This window comes from Halichoeres trimaculatus, unplaced genomic scaffold, assembly GCF_033239565.1.
Source record: "Halichoeres trimaculatus isolate MK-OKI-2021-1 unplaced genomic scaffold, fHalTri1.1 fHalTri1_scaffold_10, whole genome shotgun sequence".
NCBI lineage: Eukaryota > Metazoa > Chordata > Actinopteri > Labriformes > Labridae > Halichoeres > Halichoeres trimaculatus.
In genome coordinates this window covers 9,302,269-9,319,418 of record NW_027437187.1, presented here as the reverse complement: position 1 = coordinate 9,319,418, position 17,150 = coordinate 9,302,269, and the positions used below count along the sequence as shown (strand labels likewise).

The following is a 17,150-nucleotide window of genomic DNA, read 5'->3' as shown; positions in this document are numbered from 1 at the left end:
AAAAGCTGCTGGACACTTAAAGTCAAACTGTTCTCTGGTCACCTCTTGAGAAGGGGTGACTCAAAACAAGCCGTCGCTACAGCCAGCAGGTGTGGAGATTGTTTTGTTTCCATAGCAACTTATACCAACCTTTACTGAGAGACGGCATCTCTGATCTCTGTCCCCCACACACACACATCTTCACACAGAGGGGAAAGGGTCTCTTATTGTCTCTGGTCTCTTCAGTGTCTGTGAAGGGCATCCTTTAAACAACTGTCCTTTTTATGCTTCTTTATCCTCCTCCTCCTCCTCCCCTCTGCACAGCTGAACACCATCAATCTCACCATTTACTTTAACTTTATTTCTCACTCCATTAGTTTCTAGGACACAGGGTGTGAGGGGGGAGAGACAGAGAGGGTAAAAAAATGAAACGAAAGTTTGGCTCCTCAGAGAGATAAAATGTAATTTCACAGTCAACTTGCTGTGATATATTATTTCACAACAATGGGACGTGGGCTGATATGAGCCCTGCTTGGCACCTGTACAGAGCAGTTAGAGCATCAGTGACGGTTCTCTGGAGAGGCTGCTGTTTGTGTGTGTGTGTATGTTTGTGTGTGTGTGTGTGTGTGTGTATGTGTGTGTATGTGTGTGAGTGTGAAAGTGTGATAATCTAAAAATCCCCCTGATTTTAGATCCCAGGAGGCTCCACTTCAGTGCAGTCATGATAAACAGCAGGAAAAAAATAACTGTTTAGTTTTTTTTTTTTTTTTTTTAATATCAAATATTCAGTCTGTGGTTCTGTGACATTTTGCTCTAAGCTTAGGAGAAGATTCACAACTTAACATCAGGTGTTTATAAACCCAGCAACACAAAAGCAACCCTCTGCCACTGTCTCCAACATGCGAGCAGTGAGTGTGTGCAGCCAAATGAAAGAATCTCAGCATCATTTATTCCAGTAGCTGTGTGCTCTCATTGCTCCTGCTTCACCATTACACACACTGTTATCCAGGAACATGGCATAGCATTGATAGATGCCTCGTGCTTCATTAGCCACAGTCTCTCAGCCTGCAAAGCACTTACACATTATCAACAGCTTCAGCCGGAGACCTAATGATGCAGATAGTCTAACCGATGCACTGCAGACAGGAGGAGGGAGGACGCATTACATGAGAGATGTCATCGTTTCAATTATAAATGTTAAAGTCTCTAATAGTCTACTCCAAAGCCGTTCTGTTCATCTAACCAAACAGGTAAATTAAAAATAAATTAAACATAATGAAGTCAACATATCAATGAAATTAAGTGCAATCTAACAAAGCCGAGGTGTGAGGAGTGTGTCCTGGCCTCACAGTTTGCTGTTCTTCTGGAACTGGCTCACCAGCCCCAGCACCTGCTCTGACGCTGTGATGGATTTATTCTGCAGGTACAGAGCGCTGTTTGTGGAAGTCTCATTCAGGAAGTAGCGATAGTTCACCATGATACCGCAGGAGTTCGCAACACCCCTCGGGCTAGTATCGGCATGCCAATTAAGCCGCCACATAGTCGCGCCATTTTGCAGGTGAAAGTTGGCCACTGGGTTGAGAGCATAGCCCCGCCTCTTCTCTCCGTACAGGTACCAGGCACACAGACGCATCAGGGCGGGTTCAAGGACGCGGGATAGACGCTCTGAGTGCACCCACTCACTGGTGCTAATCAGCTTGCGTAGCGCCTCGATGGCGGGGACTCCTGGGGATGAGTCTGTGGCCTGCTCCACCTCCTTCCACTCCTGCTCAGAAAGGAGGTCAAAGCCCCGGCTCTCCTTCTTATACTGGCTCAGGTGGCCCTGGAGCCAGGCGGAGAAGCCTGGGATTGGAGACAGGCTGGAGAACTGGCTCATGTGAGGGAACTCACTCTGGAAGACATGAGGGGAAAAGAAGAGGGGCGATTAACCAATGAACACACACCTGTTTACGGTAGCATAATGTCAAAACAATGGCAGCTTTTCTCGCACTAAGTTTTCAAAAGGAACTCTATGGAGTCAGAACACTGACAGCAAGATTTGGCATTGAAAAAGAAACTTGGCATTGTAGAAAAAGTTAAAGTGAATCTGAAACAAGGATTGGCATTGACAGACATAAAAAAAGACAATAATTTTTGAGGACTTTTTATGTTATGATGTGTTTTTCAACGCCAGTATTTAGATATGTTTTATAACACCTTTTTTTAAAGTGACACTGGCTTTTAGTCAGTCTCTTTTTTTCAGTTTTAACTTACTGGCAGTGTTTTATCCAAAGGGCAACATCAGGTCAGTAAAAATTAAGCCTATGTGGAAGTGCTAAAAGTTGCTGTTCTTTGAGAATCCTCGAGTCTGGCTGCAGAAAGACCAGAAGTCATGTACACACCCAGCCATAAACATGGACTTTTATGGCATTAAAAAGCACATTTACAATCTGGTTCAACAAATAGCTTGGGTTTAAAATGCTGATTTTACTATCGGCACACACTGTACGGTGAGTGAATTTTTTTCTATCTGCGGTTGAAAAGTTATTCGCATTGTTTAATTTTCCAATCAGAGGTACAGCTCAGGTCACGTGACCACCGGCTCACAGCCGGCGTCATAGCAAATGCGGCTGTGTACATGAATTGGCTTCATTTCATGGTTTCAGGAACAGACGGGTGACATCGCGAAAGCTTCGTCCTTGTTTTATACATTCTATGGTTTTGACATGGAGGGGACAGGTGAGGGTTGGGGCTGGGCTTGGAGCGTGAGAACGCGCTTCTAGGTTTTCAGGAGAGGAGAGCGGCCTCTGTTGGCAACTAGCAACTTGTTGCCCCTGCGGCTGTGATAGTACACTGGAAAGTTATGGATACATGTTCACCTCGAACTCCCAAACCGCCAGCAAGTCTGTTACTCTGGGTTGGTATCTTTAGGATCGGGCGAGGTCACTATTGCTCCAAGCCCCGCCCCCAGCCCCCACCCATTCCCTCCATGTAAAAACACTGTCAGTAATTTGAAACTGAAAAAGAAAGAGAATTGAAACTAAAAACCAGTGATGCTAAAAAAATAAAAAGGGAAAAACATAATCCCAATATTAAAAAAATATATATTAAAAAACACATCATATAAAAAATCCTCAAAAAAAGAGACTTTTTTAATATTTTTTTTTAATTCAACATTTTACGATACCAAGTTTCTTTTTCAATACAAAATCTTACTGTCAGTGCTCTAACTCCGTAGAACTCAGACAACCGAGAAATAAAATAAGGTTCCTCACATTGTGTAGCTGGCAGCAGAACATACATTTCCCATTGTGACTCAGTGACACTGACTCTATGTATCGACAATGAAAGGCTCTCTTATGTCACTTTAACATGATGGTGCAGCTGCTTTGTGTCAGCGCGCAGCTGGCCTGATTGGATTTTGGATGGTTTTCATCACATGTTTGAGATAAACGAGGCAAACCTGACGCAACTGAAGGTGAGGATTATGTTTTCACGCAAAGTGATTAGTCAGATTATCCAGAGGCAGAGATGGAGCTCAGAATGCGAAGTGAGAGGTCATGATCTGGATGATGAAAGAGATGGAGCTGGGGTGTGCAGTGTGCATCGCCATGCGACAAATACAGCCAGAAGGACTGTGAGATTTTGGGCAATTATAAATGATCACAATAAAAAAGACAAAAATGCTATTTTAAATTCTATACTTGATTTAAAAATATGAAATGGTTCAAATTTTTCCAGTGCTCAAAATAAAAACGATTAGCATGCATGCAGACACTTCACACAGAATAATATCAACCTCCCACATCCTGCTTGACAAGAGACAGACAAAAAGACAACACAAAAATAGAATACACGAAAGGAGAAGAACACAGATGAGAGGCAGCAGAGATTTGATCCTCTCCAGAATTCAAAGGGCACCAGCTCTGCAGCAGAGGAGACCGGAGATCAAAACTCAAAGTTTCACAACTCAAAACTCAATTTCCATGTTTATGTGCAAGCTGCTGTTTGGGCCTTTAGGAGAAGAGCAGTATACAAATCAACTCCACTGCTTCACAATCCTGCCTCATAGATGGATCCTCCTTTGTTTCCTTTGTTTCCTCCGATTCTCACCTTCTTCTCCTACCCCGTCCCTTGCACTCTCACCTCTAGAAGACTGCTTCTCTTTTGTGCTGTTACACCATGCCTCGTCTCCACCACCCACACACACAATCCAAAGTGTCTTCGCTCAGTCCTCTCCTCTTGCCAAAATCCTCTCCCCTCATGTCTTCCCGTCCCGGTGTCTGACCTGTGAGTCAAATGCTGTGATGAGAGAGGAGGTGTCAGACAGCTCCTGACCCTGGGCTGCCTGAGTGCCTTGCTCTGAAACTGCCACCTTGATTTTAACCTTCTTGACTTGAAATAAAGCCCTCTCATTTCCCATTTACTGCTACCTCTATCTTTGTGTTTCCCCCCAATCTCTTGAATCCTTATCATCCTGATCTCTCCAACTTGTTCCCCATGTCGAGTGTCAGCTAAGGTTTAAAAGTAAATAGAGGTTGTGGAAATGAAGACAGGGGCAGTAGGAAAGGTGAAATGTGAGAGGAGAGAGAGGATGGAGGAAAAAAATGGACAAGTGCCAGAACTGTGCTCCAGGGTCCAATCTACAAAGACAAGCAAGACCTCCTCCTTTCACCTTAAATCACGACTGTGACCTTTTCTTTTCCACTCTATCATCCATCCATCATTACAGTGGTCCCTCTGTGGCTGGCTGCTCCTCTCTTCACCTTTACGGGAGGTAATGCTCTGTCAGACAGTGGAGCTGCTGCATAATGCCTCTGTGCTGTGCTTATTCTGAGGTCTTCAATGCAGAGATCTGTACTTACTCTGTCAAGGTCAGAAGTTTGACTCCCTGAAGGCTCATGGAGGATAATTGCACTCGTGGGGTATTTACATTCAAGATTTAGTGAAAAGTTACAGAAGTCACACAGAGGAGTTACATTTCTGGGCAGTACTTAATGCAGCTTTACAGCTGCCAAAAAGCAGCAGCAGCAGAAAGGTCAAATTATGTGAAGACTGCGAGGTCACCAAATTTCTGTTTTATGGCACAGTTTAGAGCAATATTAAGGTCGTAACATTTCCAAAAAGCAGGGCTCTGGTTTGTTAATACAATCCCAGGCCACCGTTTAACTGCAGTGTGTCTCTGTCAGTTAGCCAAACAGACATCTACAGTGAAAGAGCCATATCAAGGGTAAGCTCATAATTTGGCTACAGCCAAAGTCTTTCCTAAAACCATAGCCCTGTTTTCACCGAGCTGTCCAGGTTCGATCAGTACAGTCTGGTACGGGTTGGCTCGGTTAAGCCCGGTCCTGTTTGCATTTCCACAGCCAACTGTGCCCCCTCTTGGTAGGCGGAGTGTAAACTGGATGCCGACAGCCGCATTAGTAACATAGTATAGTATAAATAGTGTGACTCCATAACAGCGTGACACAGTGTACCCCGCTAATAAATCCAACAAAGAAGAAAAACGTGACGCAGTAAACAAAGAGCAATGATGGAAAACACGCAGCATTTTGTCCTCTAGTGAGTACCATATGGCTCTTTGTTACAAAATACAATAAATGGTAACTGACGATTCTTTCGTCCAATCAACAGTCTGCAGTGTTTTACCTCTTCCTTCCGAGATCGGATCGGTTTAGCCTGGCACCCCTACAGAAGGGTCCCAAAAAGTGGGACGGCTCGTCTTTTCTGGGGATCTGTCCCCGGATCACTCAGTGGAAATGCCGTAAAGTGCGTGCTGTGCCGAGACGAACCGAACTGAACCGCTTGGTGGAAACGGGGCTTACGGCTGCTCTGACACAGCCAACCAGCACATACGACTGACCCAACAAGAGAATTTTGTGGGACTTTCTGGCACAACACTCAACTTGAACCTTATCTAAAGGACAGAGATCATATAAGTCAAAAGGCAACTTTACATATGAGCAGACAAAAGTTACAAGTGGAGTCCCCTAAGGTTCCATCCTGGGGCCTCTTCTATTTAACATCTATATGCTCTCCCTGGCTCAGATTATAGAAGACAACAGAGTAAGTTACCATAAGTAAGCCAACAACACATTGTTATACTTTACAATAGCCCCGTTTCCACCAGGCAGTCCAGCATGGATCAGTATAGTTTGGTACGGGTTGAATCGGTAAAGCCTGAGTTTGCATTTCCATAGCCAATTGTGCTCCCTCTGGGTAGGTGGCATGTGAGTAGGATGCCAGTAGCTGGATCAGTGACATAATAATGTGACGCCATAGCAGTGCAACACAGTGTACCTAGCTATTAAATCCAACAAAGAGGAAAAAGGCAACACGGTAAACAAAGAGCAACAATGGGAGACATCAGGTGTAGAGGCCATTTCAAGTTCATTTTAAAGATTTTCACACTTCAGCAAATTTACTTCAATTTTTACTCCATATGATTCATTGTAGGTCAAATTCATGTAAATATAAGTTTAAAATAATTAAGCAGGTTGTTTATGTTAATTTATAGATTTAATTAGATCTATTTGAAATGCTGGGTCATGAGCTTTTGTTAGGTTGGACTCATAAGCTGCTTTAAAGAAAAGGATGATGAATTGTGGAGCTTGCATCTATCGAATAAATGGACCACCAAACATAGATCTGTGAGTTTTTTGGGAAAGTAAAGTGGACACACATGTCAGGACAGCAGTTAGGGCTCCTCTCATTCAGGTGGCTTTTTAAATACTCTGGAAGGATCTGCCACTACATCCAGCAATTTTTTCTTTGTGATTTCAATGTGGCTCTTTATTACAAAGCGCAGTCAAGTTTTCTTTCAGAGAAGGCTGTGTGCTGTGAGGAGAAATAAGGCTGCTGTCGCACAGTAAGTGATGATTATTTCGACCATTCAACAGGCTGCAGTGCTGTAGCTCTGGATCGGTATGTCTGGCATCTCAACAGAGGGTTTCAAAAAGTGGGACAGTTTGTCTCAGTAATATGGGGACCTGTCCCTGGATTAGTCGATGGAAACACTATAAAATGTGTGCCATACTGAGATGAACCAACCTGAATTGCTTAGTGGGAACAGGGCAAATGTCAATGCTTTTTTTTGCTTGTTTGTTTGTTTTTTTTATTTTACTTTTGTTTTATGTTTTTATATTTTTCTGTATCCTACATGTAGTGCTCTTTTAGCTTATGTTGCAAAATATTATATTCATTTATTCTCCCGTACAGCACTTTGGTCAACAGTGGTTGTTTTAAAGTGCTTATCAAAAAAGTTGGTTTGGACTAGATTGGAATGCCACCAGGCAATCATTGCCCATAAGTAGGGCTGGGTATTGCTAAGAACCTATGACGCGATTCGTGTAGTTTCGATTCGATTCGTTTCGTTTTGTTTTAATTTGATTCGATTCAATTCGATTTAGAGTCTTTAGGTTGAGATTTGATTATAAGTAAAGTTATGTGCTAATTTTCACTGAATTCTTACTGAATTCTCACTGAATTCTTATAGATTTGATGTTGATTTAAATGCTTTGATTATCAATTTTCATGCCCTATGTTAACAAGTGGTATGTCACTTCATGTTTTCGAGCAATAAAACAACCCAAATGTCAGGCTTAAAAGCTGAAGGATCTGGCTTACGCTGCTGCTACTGCTTTGGCTGCCATTTTTGTTGTTGTTCGGTCTCTCGTGGCCCTCGTCCATACAATGCAAATAACACGCGCACACCCCCCCCCCCCCACCCACCCCCCCCACCCCCACCCCCCCACCCCCCCCATTTGCCAGGAGATGAATCAATTTCGAGGATTTGCTGAATCAATATTGAGTTGGGCGAGGAAATACTTTGATGCATCAATTTATCAATATTTTACCCACCCCTATCAATACAAGCTCTGGGTAAAATTGTTAAAAACATCAATAAGTGGATAAACAAAGAATAAAACTGAGGTTTAAATCCAAAGAGGATTAATTCAAAGTCAGCTAACAGCTTCAGATGTTACAGTAAAAAAACACTAACATGCCAAAAATCTCGACATATGCTAATGCTTTCACTTGTCTGTGTAGGGTGATAATGATCTGTAACCAGCTGAAACACTTGTTTTACGCTGTTTAAATGAATAATTTTTATGAAATCATCTCCACTGAGATAATAATTAGACAAAGTTTATTCTTATTTCTTTGAAATTACCCCCGAAATTTTACAAGAATTCAGTGAAAATTAGCACATAACTTCACTTATAATCAGGTAAGGCCAGTTTACAGCCCCACTCTTGGTGATAATCCCATCTGAAGCCTTCAGTTGGATCATGTAAAACATTATAGGCCTAATCATGAAGGTTTATCATTTTGCATGTGATCTCAATTATGCATATCAACACACTGGGTACTAAAGAACTTGGTGAAATTAAATAACAGATAGTTAACTATCAACTGCTTATTGGGAAATTGAATTATTCACTTAACATTTCAGAGGTAATTATCAGAGGAAACAATGAACCTAACTTCAAGAACTAAGCAGCTATTTATCACCTGCTCCCCTGGAAAACGCAGAAATATTGGGATACTTCTAAAACTACTACTTCTTTTTGGTGGGTTGTGATTTAGTTTCAAATTAATTATTTGCTAATCGTCACATCTTCACCTTGCAATTTGGAGCGAATTTCAAAGAAACTGGAAAAAACAATAACCTACCAATTCTGACTTGTGACAATAAATTTGGACATAATTTTAAAGAAGTTAGGTGCTAATTTCCTAACTCTAATTATTACCTAAGTGTGATGAAATTTGCAGACCTCTAAAATAAACTGCTACAGATATTTGCATTCGAAAGAAACGTTTACAAAAGAGGATAGTAACATGTAAAACTAGAAGACCTCTTGATGAAAACCTCACCCCCCACCTGTAAGGCTCTTACAACACAGTGCCATATAACCTGCTATATTCAAAATGTAAAAACAAAAAGGCAAAACAATATGTTCCTTCCATGAACTGTGTGTTGATATTAATAAAAATGCCAATGAGTGAAAAGCTTCTGGCAATCAAAATAGTCTTATCATGTGATTAAGTAGAGAGGAGGCAGCGTAACGCTCTGAAACCTGATTTTAAGATACACTATAAAGAGCTTTTTCCCATCTGCTGTGTAAAGTGCTTTTGATGTTTCATTCAACGCTCAAATCATTTTACAAGTGCTCGCTGGAGTGGCCCAACATGGAGGGCTCTTCTGCGCTTATTGAGAGGGATGGATGAGATTTCATTACTGCCTGTCTGGTGGCTGCAGCTTTGTTTTTATGTGTACACATGCAGCAAGTGCTTAAACAAGTGGGAGATGTAGGATTCAGCTCTGCTGCTTAAATAAGAATAAAAACTTTTGGAGAGCAATCAAACAACAATCTTGTGCGTCACAGCTATGAGCTTGGATGGGAGGACGCTGTGCCTGCTGGGCCTCACCTGAAGGCTGCTGTATGCTTTTAATTAAACCCAATGAGTGAGTCATTCAGAGCGACGTGCTGATACAGAGGAGGAGACAAACAACACTTTTAGCAGCTACACCACAGGGGAGGAGATGAGGAGCTCTGCAGGAGTCGCTGATTGTCATAATAAGATGATACTGAGCTGGAAGACTGGTGAAGATGGATGCAGAGGCAGAAAAGCACCAAAACAAAGGCCCCCCTCGAAGAAAAGGCGTCAGAGTGCTACACCTATGACCCAGAATCTCACTGTAGCAAAAGCATGTGTGGTGAGTTTGTCTTAAAGGAGACAGGGTGGTGGAAAGGCTTCCTGTTAAGACTGGATGCTGCATAAAACACCTAAATCTTCACAGAATTCAAACTGAGCAAACTCCAGGAGTTTGTCACAGACCGTGTCAGTGTTGGATCCAGCACCCCAACCAGGAATCTGTTTGATCAGGATTTGTCTTTTAACTCCCACATTCAACACATTTCTGGGACAAATCCTGTTTCATCTCTAATCTGATCAGATTTTTTAAAACTCCCATTTATCAAGCTGTCCTAAAAAGCCTTTAGAGACTATTTTGGTTAAGGGGATGATGATGCTCTGATAGCACAACACAGTTTTTGCAGTGTTGTTTTTAAAAACACAAAGAAACCCCTGTCTTTGTCGGTCCCCTGGGTCTGGTTGCAGACATGCAAGTTTTTTTTTGCAACCATCAGAGAAGTTGGTGTGCCTGCTTCTAACCTCTGACAGTTTGACTCTGCAACACCAAAGCAATCACAACAGGAAGGTGGAAGGTGGTCGTGTTGCTTCAGGTGTTGAAGTGGTTTTGTAAATCACTCCTCACATCACCACAGGAGCCAATTCAAACCATCTTGTAAAAGCTCGGTTTCCTCAGCTAGTGGGCTTCAAATACAAGCAAAAGGCTTTTGTAACTTCCACATTGTCAGAGTTGGTAGGCTGAAGGAAGACCAATGTATCTATGTAGAGGCAAGGACAAATGTGTTTTTTACTACATGGACAAAACAACTTAATTTATTAGAGAGGATCTGCTGTTATAAACGGAAATTGACTTTACTTTAAAATGAAACAATCAAAAAACACAGAATGCTACTCTAATGACCAATTTAAGTATAATTTTACCCATTACAACATTCTCTTCTCCCCTTTTCACAGTAGTTCTGTCAATTTCAGATGGTTGTATTTGATGTTCTAAGTATTTTGTAGAGTCATTTCATATAATGTATTGCAGCGCTGTGTGACTGTGTGCCACAGTTGATAAACAAAGCTCTTTATGCTATAAAAGTGTTATTTATACATATCTGCAATTTATCCCAATAGCTGTTAAATTTCTTTTTTAACAAGTCTCATTATGAATACATTTTTATTTTTGAATTTGTATCTTGGCAGTTAATTCCACTGTCACCAAAAAAACCTTCATCACCTATATTTCTCTCTTTTATTTATATTGATGCCTCAATTAAAAAGATAGGAGAACAGATAGAGTGAGAAATTAGGAAAAGAGGAATGACCAGCAACAAAGAGCTGCAGGTTGGATTTGGACCCTGCTTGCTGGATTCCAGGATTCAGCCTCTTTGCATAAGGCAGGGGTGGCCAACCAGTCAGAGTCCAAGAGCCACGCAAATTACTGTGGTACTACAGAGAGCCACATCACACACATGGTCTTACAAACACACTTCCTCTTTTCTCATTTCTTTAGACATTAACAAAATGACATTAAATGAAAATTAATACGTTTCCAATTTTCAAAGCGAGATTTGTTGTGTTTGTAGGTGTGTTTAAATTCCTACTAGAGAAAAGAAACTGAAACTTAAGTATCAATCTGTACACCCAAATATTGATCAATACTGATCCCACGATGGCATCAGTATATCAATATTTTAGATTGATTGGCACACCGCTACTCATAACTTAATAAATAAATTTTTATGAATGGATCAAAGAGCCACATGTGGCTCACGAGCCGCAGGTTGGCCACCCCTGGCATAAGTACTTTAATAGAACCACTGAACTAAACCGTACTGCAAAGACTGAAATCTAAGCAAGCTTTAATAATAATAATCACAATAATAATAATAATTATTATTATTTTTATTGTTATTTCTATTACAATGTGCAGATTTATACTCTTCACAGGCAATTCAGGCATCATTCTGTGTCTCAATATCTTTTAATAGGCATTTTATAGACTAATTACGTAAATGACACAAATATTAAATCTAATTTGTGCTAAAAATAGGACAAACACTTGGTGAGGATTTTTCAGTTTTTGTAATGAGGCGCTCCCTGGATCATTTCATTGCTGCATCCCACCAACTCTCACCTGTAGTTTTCTCACCACCCTCTTGATGAGGTAGTTTCCCAGCTCCACCCCTTGCAGGCCGGCCTGGGTAGAGGAGATGGAGTAGAAAATCGCTGCATTTATCTTGTTCACATCCTCCTCAGATTCAAGAGTGGCAAACTCCCGGACGATACTCTAAGATAAAAAAAAGAGAGATTCTGCATTACTCCTCTTTGTCCAGTCACATCCTCAGTCTTTGCTACAAAGCTGCAGCTAAAGGAGTCTGTATTATAGAGTGGTTGGAGCAAAACTGTAAAAATGTTGCACTCTTACACACTGGTCTATTTTCAAATTTCAGTGTTGTCAAAACCACCTTTTCCTCCCTGAAAACAATAAAGAAGGTCAGTGCAGGAGAGGTTGTTCCCAGGGGGCCGTGCAGTTTAAAGGTCTCTGTATTGTTTTTCACACAATCCATTTGTCAGCTTAGAGGAGGAACAAAATAGTAAATCCCAGGAGTTAAACCAACCTCCCAGGTATAGTTAAGTCAGACAAAGCAATACAAACGCCTGCAGCTATTGCTCCTGACCTGAATGTTATCAGAGATGTCTTCTGTAAGAGCCACATGTAGAACAACCAGTGGCTCTCCTGGCATGGCGGCGTGGGTGAAGGCATAACAACGGCGGTACGGCCCCACTCTGCGCTTCAGGTCAGTCCAGTTCCGTACAGGGTGTACTGCCTCATACCTGGGAGAGAAATAAAAATTAGCTGCACTAGAGTCAGCTCGTCAGAATTTACACCTCCATCTAAATGTGCTGGTAAACAAGTCTTTTTGAAACATCCAGAAAACCTATCAGACAGAATGAAAAAGAGCATGAGAAAGAAATAAGGGAGAGATCTAGGTCCTTACTGGCTGATCTTCTGCAGGATCTCACAGGGGGACTGCCATGTGATCCTCTCCAGTCGAAGCAGACCCACGGAGAACCACTCAGACAGCAAACTCTTCAGCGTGCCATTCAGCTCCTGACAGAGAAAAAGATGAGACTTTAGGATAAACATCCATATGCAGCTGGTAATTATTGACTGCTGGTCTCGCTGAATCACAAAAGCAGAAGAGCAGTTTGTGCCCTTAGTTACAGTTAAGGGCACATTTATATATTGTACAAATAAATTAAATGCTTATAGAGATTTAGAAAGGCAAGGTCATGCTTTTTGAAGTTACAGCAAAGAATTTCCTCACAGAAGTTATTCTCATCATTTTTCTATCATTTCAAACAGATGAAGACCATAAAGTGTTCTTAGACATTCCAGCTTTTATGGGACTGTGAAAAAACTGAATAAACACATCGTCTTCACCGCTTCACAGCCCTTTTTATTGAGACTCCTTCTCTTATGAGTGACAGCAGAGCGGCTTAAATTTTTCTGTAGGCAATCAACAATTCCATACCAGCACCTTGCACAGTGTGCGTGGGGTTGTGTGCTCCCCTGGGTGTCTGTATGCTGTTTGAATGTTTTCACATTATGAGTAGTGATTTGTTTGAGCTTGCGATGGGTGTGGAGGAGGCACTTCAATAAACAACTTGCCATTTGAAAGCAGGCCTGTCCTCCTGCAAAGGTCAGACTTTATTTAAAGCAAATCTCTAGCAAACACACAAACAAACGCACAAGGTGCACGCACACAAGCTCACTCAAACACATAAAAACTGCTTTTATTGGCAGTTCCATAGGACAGCTTCACTTCAGGCTTACTTTATTGCCAGCTTGTCAGTCATAATCATAGCAAGTACAAACAAGCTCAAATACAGTGGGGGGTTTATAAGCCGATGGCAGATACTCTCCGTGAGCAACTTTCAAAACTCGAACTAACAAATTTGAAATTCATCTCCACAAATATGTAACAAGCGTTGCATTATTCAGCTCTATGGGTGAGAGGTTTCACGCTGGAAGATTCTGTAAATTGACAAGCAAATCAAAACTAACTCTGCAAAAGTGAAAGAAAACTTTAGCAAAACTTCCATCACTTCTCCGTGTGATAGAAAATGCGTGTGTCTGTGTGTAGAGACGTGTGCTTGTGCACCTTCACCAGCTGCCTGAGGAGAGTAATCTACGATGGTCACTTATTCCAGCACAGCGTTTCTGTGGAAAAAGCACCACATCAACAACCTCTGAGTGTGCAGCTGCTGCCTTGGGTAGCCAATTCTCACCCACACAAAAGGAAGGACACACCGAGATGTGTATTCCATTGACCTAGCCGAAGATGGAGCCTTTTGAAACGGAGCGGACGAGTATCTGAAGCCTGGGGTTAGGAGAAAGGCCGAGGAATGGAGGTGAAGGAAAAGAGGAGAATCCTGCACTCCATTAGAAGTAAAATAAGCAACACTCTTTGACACTGGAGCTGTATCAATGCAGTGAAGCGCTAATAGTGTGTGCTGATGGAGCCCCCGCTACCTTGAGCGGTTATATTGCCATCAAACAGAGCAATGGAGACTACTGTGCCTGGAAAGAACATTCTGTCTACCCAGGGCCAAATGACCGCAGACTGCCAAAGTGTTTACAAGTCATACTCATAGTGCGCCAATGCCTTTCCTCTGGTAGGCTGCATGCCACTTGTCAGCCTCATGGTCTGTGTGTGTGTGTAAAAAATAGCCTCTCTGACGCTCTTTGACAGTGTATGATGCAAATTAGAGTTTCATCTTTGCACATTTCTTGGATAGGTGAACATTAGCAGTTAAGTTTGTACACATTTCAAAGTCATGCTCCTGGAGACTTTGTGTATTCCAAATGTTCACTACTTCAGAATTTTCCACAAATGTCACTTTTCAGCACCTAACTTTTAGGTACATTAGATGTTTCCCCCTCTTCCAGTCTGCATAGGCTATCAATGTAAGAACTAAAAGCCTCCAACGTGTCCTAACCTTTTCTGATTTTTAGCACAATCAATCTAGCAACAACAAGATGTGAACCTGCAAGATGAAGGTGGTCAGCAGTTGGTGCCTAGGTGGGCGCTTCAGCTAGCTCAGGCCTTTGTAAGGCACAAACATCTCAGTGTGCCCTGATTATTGGGATTAAATTCATCTGAACTACTTCTCAGAAAGAAGGAAATAGATTTTGTGGAAGGGAGAGAAGCCAATGAGAAATTATACAGTTATGGTTTGTGGATATCATATTAAGTGTGAGCCATCAATACTTGTGTCCAAAACTAAAAACAGTTTGTGTTATATTATATATGCTAATGGCCTTGACTGACCCCTTGCAGGGCAGTTTAAGTTCACTCAAACAAGTGAACACACTTTATCTACTAAGTTTAGAAATATAAAACTGGCACTATTTGCTGGAAATCTAAATGTCTGCTATCCAGTTCAAAATCAAAGACTCAAGCAGTAAATTTTGAGGCTTATGATCACATCTAATAATAACTGTGGGCTGCTTCTATTACTGTTGATGTAATCCAAATGAAAAGCAGCTGGTGGCCTGTGACAAACACATAATACTTTCTGTTATGCAACTCATTAAGTTTAGACATATCGAGAATAAGAAAACACAAACATCTACTATTCTGTTTTATTAGTTAAGCTCCACAGCGTTGATAAAATTAAGAATTAATAAATCCTGTTTAGTTTTAGTTGTTTTGGTTTAGTTGTTAAACCTTGTTTATCAGATCTGAATCCTAAAGGTTTGACATATTGATTCCCATCTCTGAGTTTTCTTTTACTATTTTTTTCAGTATCAGCCACCTTGGATTCCATCAAATTGAACATTGCACTACAATCTTTTTTTCTTTTTCATTTGAAGCTATATATTCATATCCCAGTGAAGAAAATGTGTCTCATAGTGATAAAAGTGCAAAAATCATCATGTCTCCAGCAGCTGTACTATTAAGAATTGAAGCAGAAGTTACAGGACGAAGTAGAGCCAAAATCAAGTCAGTGCTTTCAGTCTGCTTTGTGCACATGTGAGGAAAGTACATTCTGTAGGGGAAAAAAAGCATAGAATTACACTGACAGAAAGCTCGCAACTTGAGATTGCTTCGCTCTTATTGAAGGGGGTGCAGCCAAACTCCAACAGTTTCAGACCTGCAGTCTGTACTGATCATTGTCATTATATCTGAGAGAACATGAATGACTAAACTACATGGTACAAGACATGGGAAAGGTTATCTTCCCTTCAAAAAATAGCCTTGAAAAAAGAAAGAGAAGGGAAGTGCATAAGAGCAGTGTCTGCATAATAGAAAAGTTGAAGAAGCTAACTTTTCTTATGTTTTCATCCACTTAAAATTTCATTCCTAATGTTCTTTTTATGAGTTATAATATTCTGCAAGTGCAAGCTGTCAAAGAGCCTTTTAGATGTTTTATTTTTGAAGCTACAAAGCAGAGAAGCTGTAAAAAAGGTACTGTAAGATGATCTGCACCACCAAGGAAACCCATAAGTACACTCCCCAAATAGTAATAATAATAATAATAATAATAATAATAATAATAATAATAATAATAATAATACGTTTCTTTAAGAGTGGCTGATCTTCCTGCAAGGAATAAAATATGCAGGAGAAAAAAAGAGAAATCCTAATAACTTCCTCATGTTACGGAGAGAGGGTAAAGTGGGGCAAAGGTATCAGCCACTCAAGTTGCTATGCAATGTTACACCATGTGAGCGGGGTCAGAGAGGATAGTGGGCTCAAAGCAGAGGGGGATAGTTGTGTAAGCAACCACACACTCCCTACTGTTTCATATCAAGCAGAAACTTAGTTTAAGAGATAAATATCCAGGGTTACATAACAGGGCCAGACGCGTGTACGCGAAAGGCTCTGCTTGACTCATGCAGGCACCCGTAGAAAAAAATAAACAACGTTTTACCCTGATATGAGGACTGTCGTTTCCTTTGGAGGCAATTATTTCAAGTACATCAGCTCGGAGATCCACCAGAAACTTCACTCCACCCTCAACCCTGCTTATATGGTTGAGTAACTGTTTATATCGGGGAGTCAGGTTGTACCGCAGCCTGTCTTCAACCTGTAAAATAGTCGCCAGGTCTCGTAGCTGAGTGTCCAGCAGCTTCAGCGCGAACTCTGACACGCTTTTGTGATCCACTCCAAAGTCCCGTGACAGCTTGGTCAAGACATCGACTTTGCTTTCTTTGTTGAGGCTGCTGTAGAAGAGCATAAACTCCAAACTGTTAGACTCAGGGGGAGGAGGGGACTTGTCTCTCGTCTCGTATGTAGGTAAAGGTGCAACGACCCTCGCCAGGATCTCATCCATGCCCGTGACACCGCCACGAATCGGGGAGGAGTAGCAACGCCAACCGCTAACGTCCGAGGCCCACGGAGCTATTCTCAGTAGAGTCCGATGTTTCCAGCACCTCGCACTGCTGCGAAAAGCCCAAATCACTGGGTGGGATATCATCGCCAGGAGGGAGCTCAGCTGCTAGTGAGGAACCCGTGACCACAAAAACACGCAGGGAG

General features: G+C 41.5%; 1 protein-coding gene across 1 annotated transcript; it reads right to left on the bottom strand.

Annotated features, from left to right (window-relative positions):
- Positions 1-625: 625 nt before the first annotated feature.
- mlycd (malonyl-CoA decarboxylase) lies at positions 626-17,148 on the bottom strand. Its single transcript, XM_074677666.1, has 5 exons — positions 16,546-17,148; positions 12,603-12,715; positions 12,282-12,438; positions 11,738-11,890; positions 626-1,870 (listed from the first exon to the last, which is right to left on the bottom strand). The coding sequence occupies exons 1-5, from the start codon at positions 17,089-17,091 to the stop codon at positions 1,325-1,327; spliced, it is 1,515 nt and encodes a 504-aa protein (XP_074533767.1). The 5' UTR covers positions 17,092-17,148; the 3' UTR covers positions 626-1,324.
- Between the last annotated feature and the right edge of the window lie 2 nt (positions 17,149-17,150).